Source organism: Crocodylus porosus, unplaced genomic scaffold (genome assembly GCF_001723895.1).
Source record: "Crocodylus porosus isolate Cpor-Errol unplaced genomic scaffold, CroPor_comp1, whole genome shotgun sequence".
Taxonomy (NCBI): domain Eukaryota; kingdom Metazoa; phylum Chordata; order Crocodylia; family Crocodylidae; genus Crocodylus; species Crocodylus porosus.
Genome location: NW_017728931.1, coordinates 53,667,756 through 53,675,934, shown reverse-complemented (window position 1 = coordinate 53,675,934; position 8,179 = coordinate 53,667,756). Strand labels below are relative to the sequence as shown.

General features: G+C 45.5%; 1 protein-coding gene across 2 annotated transcripts in view; it reads left to right on the top strand.

Annotated features, from left to right (window-relative positions):
• Nucleotides 1–6,488: 6,488 nt before the first annotated feature.
• SLC25A17 (solute carrier family 25 member 17) overlaps nt 6,489–8,179 on the top strand; it is a 45,307-nt gene continuing 43,616 nt past the window's right edge. For both annotated transcript variants that reach the window (XM_019544987.1, XM_019544984.1), the window contains exon 1: nt 6,489–6,569. In XM_019544987.1, the coding sequence (XP_019400532.1) occupies nt 6,516–6,569 (54 nt within the window). In that variant the 5' untranslated portion in view covers nt 6,489–6,515. The remainder of the gene's footprint in view (nt 6,570–8,179) is intronic.

Sequence of the window (8,179 nt, the reverse complement as noted above, 5' to 3'; positions counted from 1 at the left end):
ATTGTTAAACTGAAACGCTTTTATACAGGACACAATTCTTAACCAAACAATATCCAGTTGTGTGCGTCAGTGAGGACCAACTGCCTAACTAAATATGTATCTTCCCTACAAAGTTAAATCAAGTTGTGCAGTTTTTCATAGGTAGGATCTAGGGCAGGATTGTTCCCTGGCTTGGGCTAGCTGGTAGGAGACTGACACCAGTATTCTTGTGGAAATGTTAATAGGGCCCAAAGGCCAGCTCTGTACCACTCATCTGTTTGACATCCCTGAATGAAATGACTTTATATTGTAGATCAGCAGCTGGCAACTGTAGTGGGCAAACTGAGTTATACTGAGACTCAGTCGGAGTCTAGGCCTTCCCAGAGCTAAGCAATAAAATTGTACAAAGTGCCTTTATAGGGCAGTGGAAAAAGTGAGTGCTGTGATTGGTATTGTGGGTGAACTAGGTACAAGTTTTTCCTAAAAAGAAATTAAATAAAAAACTGAGCAGGATTGGAGTACCGTATCTAAAAGATGAAAGCGTGGAACCTGAGGATTGGACAGTTTGGGAAGAGAAAGTTACAGAAGTAATGAACAAACAAAGGAATAGAGTATGTTGTTACTCTGGAGAAACAGGCAGCCATGGATTCCACTTGAATATCTGGAAAGCCAGAAACAAACATCCCGCACACCCAGTGGACCCAAGCACAGTACCACCAAGGGTTGCTGCTCTAGCATTTAAAGGAGCCACTTGCCAGGTTGCATTACAGGGAGGAAACTTGTAATAGTGCTGAGGGGTTACTGTTAAAGTTCACTTGATACTAAAATACTGCTGATAGTGTTGGTGGTGCCTTTTTTGCTGGGGGTGCACCACAATGTTCAGGGGGTGCACGTGCACCAGTATGCACCCCCTATGTGTTGCCAATGCCATACAGGAAATTACTTCCTTCTTCCTGAGCAAAAGGAAGAGAACAAAGAACTCTGCTGCTGGAGATGCACAGTGACTTTGCCAGGAATTTGAACCACTTATACTTTGCCACCAGTTAGCGCAGGGTAGAAGGTGCTAGAGAAGACCAGCAGAGGCAGGCTTCAGTTAAGAATGTTGGAAGTAGATGAAGTGACAGGTGCATTGTCCAGGATTGCCAGCAGCAAAGAGATAAAAGCATACTGAATGATTGCCTATAGGTCAACACAACTGAAGTCTTGGCCCTGGTACAAGTCTGGAACTCTTACTATGGCCTTCCCTCTCTGCTACCAAGTCCAGCAGCTGATGTTGTCTGGTAGCCAGTTGAGGGATAGAGCATGTGACCAGCAGCACCCTGTGCACTCTCCTTCCCTGCATGCATGGTACGCTGACGAAATGCATGAACAGGAGATGTTACAAAGCTGCAGAAAAACTTATCTAATCTGGGTGACACAACCACATGCTCCTTGGTGGGTGACCTAATAAGTGCCCATGTGATAATGATACAAACCCATTTAGGAATTTAAGAGTGGAAGGAGGGCAGGGGAAATCCTGTACCATCCTGTCATGTGTCCAAAGTAGGCTATACAGGCGTCTAAACAACTGGGTGTAAAAGCTGGTATTTCCTTGCCAGCCTCCATTGCTGCAACCCTGACAGTTGACTCTCTAATGGCAAATTGACCAACCTTTAGTAGTCTGGGTATGTCCACTTCCAAATGGCAATGACTACGCGTTTCTGGGATTTTTATGGTCTTTCTCATTGTAGCCAGCTGCTATAGTTCCAGGAAATGATAGCTTTTCTCATGCAAAAATTGTGGTCCTGTTGTTAATCCTAGATCTGCCTGACTGTAATCCTATACCTCAGCACTTGTGATCCTGCTCCAGAGCTGCCATTTAGTACAGGGAGATTCTACAGCTGTGAAAGTCCGCATGAGTGGTCTTCCTCCATGTCTGCCTGTAGCCTGTGTTATCTGTTTAGCAAACTACATTATTATTTTCTGAGGATGACAAGTCACTGCTAAAAGGCAAGACACTCTATCTTATCTCTTATCTGCTTCCCAGACCTAAAGTTAGAATTCCATTGATGCCAATATTTAGTATGGGCCATCATTCTGAGTAGATCTGTGACTGCACAAGAAGGCATCACTGGCTGGAACCCCAACCTGAAATGGCATGGTGCAAGCAGTTAGGTTGATCCTACTCTTGCAAACCCACCTAGAAAGAACAGGCATTTTCCACAGAATGTGCCACAAAAGATTTCAAAGAATGGTTAAAAGCATTGCGGTGCTAAGAATCAAGACAGGTGCCTCCAGGAAATCTAGCACCTCAGTTTAGTGTAGAGCCACCATGAATTCAGTAACTACAATGTGGCTCAAGCTACTATGTGCAGTACAAAAAGATATGTATAAAAGATACCACCCTAAGAAATCCTGGCCTCACATCTTTCTGGATCATCACAGCTCCAACATCTCTATCACTACCTATATGCAAGACAGATGTGTGTGAGTTAAATGGGATTAAGCAGAAAAACTAAAGGGTAATAATTTAACTCTGCAGTGAGGACACAGTCTAAGGTGATTTGCAAGATCTAATGCAGGTTTTATCACTGGTATCCAGATTCTGTTTCCCATTCAACAAGTGGCCTTTCTAATACAACTTTCTGCAGAAAATATTACTGGCATCAACATATTCTAGCATGCATTTGGTATAACTTCCCTGCAGTTGTGAATAATACAATGTGCTATTGTTCCCTGTCAACCTTGGTACAAATACTGTAGTATTGTTTTTTGAATTGGAACATGTTGCTACCATTCATGTAGGAGAGTGTGTTTCATGGCTCTTCGGTTAGTACTACTTTCTCCTGTGGCTCCCTAATCACTGATATAAATTGTCATGATATTGGCAAGTTAATACATACCTTTCTTTTATGTCCTTAAGTACATGCTGGCAGCATGGGGATGTCAAACATACAACTTCAAGGGACTCCTGGAGGAGCTGGAAATTTGGAGGCAGGATGAGCAGTGGCAGTGATTCAACACAGGGTTCACATCACCATTGGGAATCATGCATAAAATAACATTTGAACCATAAAGGTTAAACTGGGCTAGCTTCACACCAACTGGGCATCCCAGTTTTCTTTGAAGACTGATACCTGATGTTACAGAATTGCCGTTCTCATGTAAAAAATGTTTTAGTTTAGTAAATTAATTCTGAGGCCTTATAGACTAAGACAGCTAGCTATATCTCCAGACAGCTTGAAATCATATCTCTAACCAGAATGGGGATTCATTGCCATTCTTGTGGTAAAAAAAATCTGTGGATTTACGTTTCTGCGTAAACACACTTACCTTATTAGGGGCAACTCATGTAGATCTCTATTTAAAGGACTATTTATATGCAGAGCTGGAAAGAATAATATTCTAGGAGAAAATCAGAGCCATGACTTCAAGTATATCTTTTCTTTGAAGGTAATTAAGTTTTAGGTACTTTCAGACAAGGGGAACAAACAATTTAAAAATATGCTAATTATGGAATTCTTGGCCCTTCCTCTAAAATATCAGGCAGTCACTCCTAGGAACAGCACTCCGGAGTATCTTGAATACTGATTCTGTCTGCTACTGCAATTCCTATGTTCCTTTGACTACACTTGACTTTGCCTAGCTTGTGTGATCACATACTGAACTAAGTGTTTTTCACAATTTGCCCTAAATGTGCTTGTTATCAGCATAGGTAATTTCTGCTGTGGCTTTCACACTTTGTCTAACTTGCATGGAGGACTTTTATTTCCACAGGTTAGAAAAAAACTGTTAAAAGCAATAAGGGGTCTGTCTTTATGTGTTCCCACACTGGCTTCCCTAATCAGTTGTCAAACAGTTCCAAGAGAAAACAAAATGCTATATATCAATTTATTTTTAAATCTGTTTGGGTGCTATTGTAATAAGCTGCCTTTGTAAGGTAGAAGAATTTTAAATTCAAAGAGCTTTCCTTCTTTTTCCTTATTTCTTGGGTTGAGACTCAGACAGAGGCAGTAAGTTAAGCATGTCATGTCCTTAAGCTTTCCTCATTCCTTGCCCCACATCTGAAATAAAAAAAGTGGTGAAAGCAGCTCATAGGAAACTGGTATAAATTAAAATTAGAAAGAGTATTTGCATCTCTCCCAATAATTATCTGGGTGCCTCCATGAATGTAATGTCCTTAGGCCAGCTATCTAGCAATGCAGAGTTGGAATGTAAGTGGCAGTGAGAACAGTGGTGAGAGGAGATAGGGAATTGATTTTGGATAGCATTGGATATCCAAATTAATACCTCAAGCTGAGGGCTAGTAGTTGGGGACTGACTATACTTCCTGGGGGTCTTCTGTATCCTTTGCAAAGGAAGGAGGGGATGATCTTGCCACCCTGCTAAGGGGATAAATCTTAGCTGTTTTTTGTTTTGTTTGACTTTAAATTAGGCTACCAGCTAAATAGGGAACAGCAGGGTTGCTCTCCCAGAAGCAAAGTAGCTTGGAGAGCATGTGGTGGACTATTGTGTGCAGTTCTTAGTTTTCATCAAGTGATGATGGCCCTAGTTCTGAAGAGTGGGTTACAGTGAGACCTTAGGCAGGGGAAAATTTGAGGAATGTGGCTGAAGAATTATAAATGTGGGAAGTAACTAGGAGGAAGAGCAGTGCCCTATCTAAAAGCAAAAAATAGATGGGAAGAGTTAAAAATAGAAGCAATGTGATACAAAATGAAGACTAATAGTTTGTTGTGATAGTTCCTGCAATTAATGATGACATCTTGACAGAACAGAGGAAGCTAAAAGGAAGGGAAAGACTATTCATTAATAGGGGGACAAACTTCAAGTCAATTGCAAGTAAAGGTTGCTCTACTGGGAAGGGCAGGATTTGATAGCTATTTGCCCCTTTTTAAAATCCTCTCTCATCATATCTTACAGAATGTTTTATTCTGATGAAGCAGCTAGCTGATGGAATAGGCAGGGGCGGGCAATTATTTTGGGCGGAGGGCTGTTTACTGAATTTTGGCAAGCTGTTGAGGACTGCATGGCAGGCAGCCAGGGGCAGATAAATATTAATATTCTACATTTTTTAGGGGCCTTGTGGGCCGGATAGAATGGCCTGGTGGGCTGCGTCCAGTCTGTGGACCACATTTTGCCCACACCTGGAACAGACGATGTGAGATTGTGAAGAGCTATGTAATCCACTTGATTATACTGTCCTGCTGCTGTACTTTTCCCAGCTCTATTAGTAAGCCCTGCACTGTCCTTTTTTCAACTCAGCCTTTCTTTGTAAATGCAGAGCTCTATGGCATTATTCATTCCATCTCCAACTAGCAAGCTTGGACTATCTGTGATGCTGTGATTTGTGATGCAGCCTGAATACGTGGCTAACCTTTTCCTTTCTGTGGCAGGCATGAATATTGGTTTTGGACAGGTGAAGAGGGGTATAAAGAAGTGTGTTCTGGAAGGGGAAATAAACTGAAAGTAAAAAAGAGAAGTGAGCATAAATAAGAGAGAAATAATGAAGGGATGGGATTGGGGCTGGGAGAGAGGAGAGGGGGAACAAACAAGAGAAAGTATGGAAAGAGGTCAGAGGAACATGAGAATAAACACACAACCCAGGATGAGGAGAGCAAGAGCAGGGAGTTGAACAAGGGATAATTTAGGACACAAACCAGCAAAGACTTCTTTTTAAAATGAGACAGAAGGGTTTGTAAATAGAGACTAGAAAATACAGAGAGAGACTTTTGCCGAATGCTAGGACAAAATAACAGAGAATTTGAAAAGGGATAAATCCTTTGATGAACGAGGATAAGCGATGTGCAAAAAAAGAAACAAAAGCCCAGGTTATTGTTTGGCTTGGAAGAAGGGAGGAGCAGGTATCCAGGGGTGGATCCACTCGCACGCTGCTTAGATTCCTGCTCCACCCAGCTGAAAACAGCTGCCTGGCAGCTGCAGCAGCATCTCCAGCCAGACAGCGCTGAGGGAACTGCTTGCCGCCACGGCTCATGAGGCTCTACCTGAGCCCTTCTAAGCTCTTCTTTCCACAGGCCTTGACAATCCTCTCCTTTTTTGTAATGGTTTCCACGTCCCACCCCTCACGCCGGCCTCTGCTCTGCTCTTCTGCTGCCCGCTCGCTGCTCCTGGTGAAGGAGCTCCTTTTTCACAGCCTTGCAAACTACTTTTCAACTCATTCCAGCATCCGGAGAGTTGTTTTTGCTTCAGTCTTAAATGGAAGGAAGCAGCCCCTTTGCATCGGAGGAAGAGGGCTTCTAGTTTGTTTTTAAGTGGAGAAAAATCAACCCCACCCCCATTTCGCGAGGCCGCGCGCGTCAGTACCGGCTCACATCCCACACGGGCTGGCGCGCGAGGCCTGACCCCGCCCCTCTGATGACGTCACGCGGCGGGAGGCCCGGGGAGAACGTGAGGAGGCTGTGGCTGGTGCTCAGTACTGGGGGCGGGGTGGGTGACGTGGCAGTGCGGGCGGGGGCATGGCTATGGCGCGCGTTGGGGCGGTGTTAGGCACTCGGCCTTTCTGCGCCGCGGGTCCCACCGCAGTCCAGCCCGGCCCGGCCATGGCCTCGGTGGCCTCCTACGAGAGCCTGGTGCACGCCGTGTCGGGCGCCGTGGTGAGCGCGGGGAGTGACGCCGGGCCGGGCCGGGCTGCGGGAGGCGGGGGTGTCTCTCCGTCTTGGTTGCGAGCGGGGCTCCCCTCCCAGGCCAGGGAGCCCGAACGAGTCCCGCCGGCTCTGCCCCGCCCGGGTGTTGGGGTAAAGCCCTGTCCGCAGATTAGCTGCTGGCAGCGGGGAGCGGGAGGGCGCGGGCTGACATGTCCTCGTGTCCGCGCGGCGGCCTGGGGAAGGCGGCTTGGCAGGGCCTCGGGAGGGCGACAAGGCCACCCCGGCTCCCAGCGGAACCAGCCCCACAGCCGTCCCAGACAGGGCTCTGTCTAGCCCGGTCTTAATTCTCTAAAGATGGAGATCCCACCACCTGTCTGGGTACCTGTTCCAGTGCTTTACTGCCCTCCCAGTGAGAAAATTCTTCGTAATAGCCAATCTAAACTTCCCTTGCTGCAGCTTGTGACGGTTGCTCCTTGTTCTGTCATCTGCCACCGCTGGGAATAGTCCAGCTCTAGCCTCTTTCAAGCCCCTCTTCAGGCAGTTGAAGGCTGCTATTAAGGCCCCTCTGTCTTCTCTTCTACAGCCTAAATAAGCCTAGTTCCCTCAGTCTTTTGTCATAAGTTATTTGCCCCAGCCCCCTCACTCTTTTTGTTGCCCTTTACTGGACTTTCTCCAGTTTATCCATATACTTTCTGTAGTGGTGGGCCCAGAACTGGACACAGGACTTTGGATGTGGCTTTACCAGTGCTGAATAGAGGGAATAATCACTTCCCTCAATCTGCTGGTAAGGCTCCTAGCCATGCAAGCTAAGATGCTGCTACCCTTTGCATCCAGGGCACCCTCGTGGTTGAGGCAGGTTCCAGAGTCTCATCCTCTGCTTTTGTGTGGAAGAGTTTTATACAGTTCAGATACAAATGTCTGTGTTCCTGCCAACTTCTCTGAGATAAGAAGCTCTTAGCCAACTGAATAGGGACCAGGGAAAGTGAGCCATGACCTGTGACCATTGTTCTTTCCTAGAGTCCCATTATTAGCATTGGGTGTGATTGCTGGCAGGTGCATCTTCCTTGAAATGGTTTTTCACAATCCCCCTTCTCTCACAGGCTGATCACGGTGATTCGGGTTGAACTGCTTATGGGATCAGAGTAGCTGCCAGGAGCTGCCTATAGGGACATACCCGGCACAGCAAAAAAGCATGAGGGGTGTTCAGACCACACCAGCAGTTCAAAGCAGCCCCTTAACTGGCTAGAGACCAGGATGAAGCTAGTTATGGAAACAAGCAACAGCCAAAGAAGAGCAATTAAAATACAGTGATGAGAAGGAAAAGCCTGGTGTTCTGGGTTTAATAGCCAAGTCTAAATTGAATATGAGGTTAAAATGATAAGAGTAAATGCTATCAGTTTAGCTCATGCTGAATTTTTTACTACCATTCTCGACGCCATTAACTAAATCAAGCTAGGTAACTATCTGACATTGGCCCCTTTTAATTCTCGTTTAGAGAGTGCTGGTGTGTTTGATAATATGCAACATATAGAGTTTCATAGTTTCTAGGGTCGGAAGGGACCTGAGCAGATCATCTAGTCCGACCCCCTGCTATGGCAGGAAAGAATACTGGGGTCAAA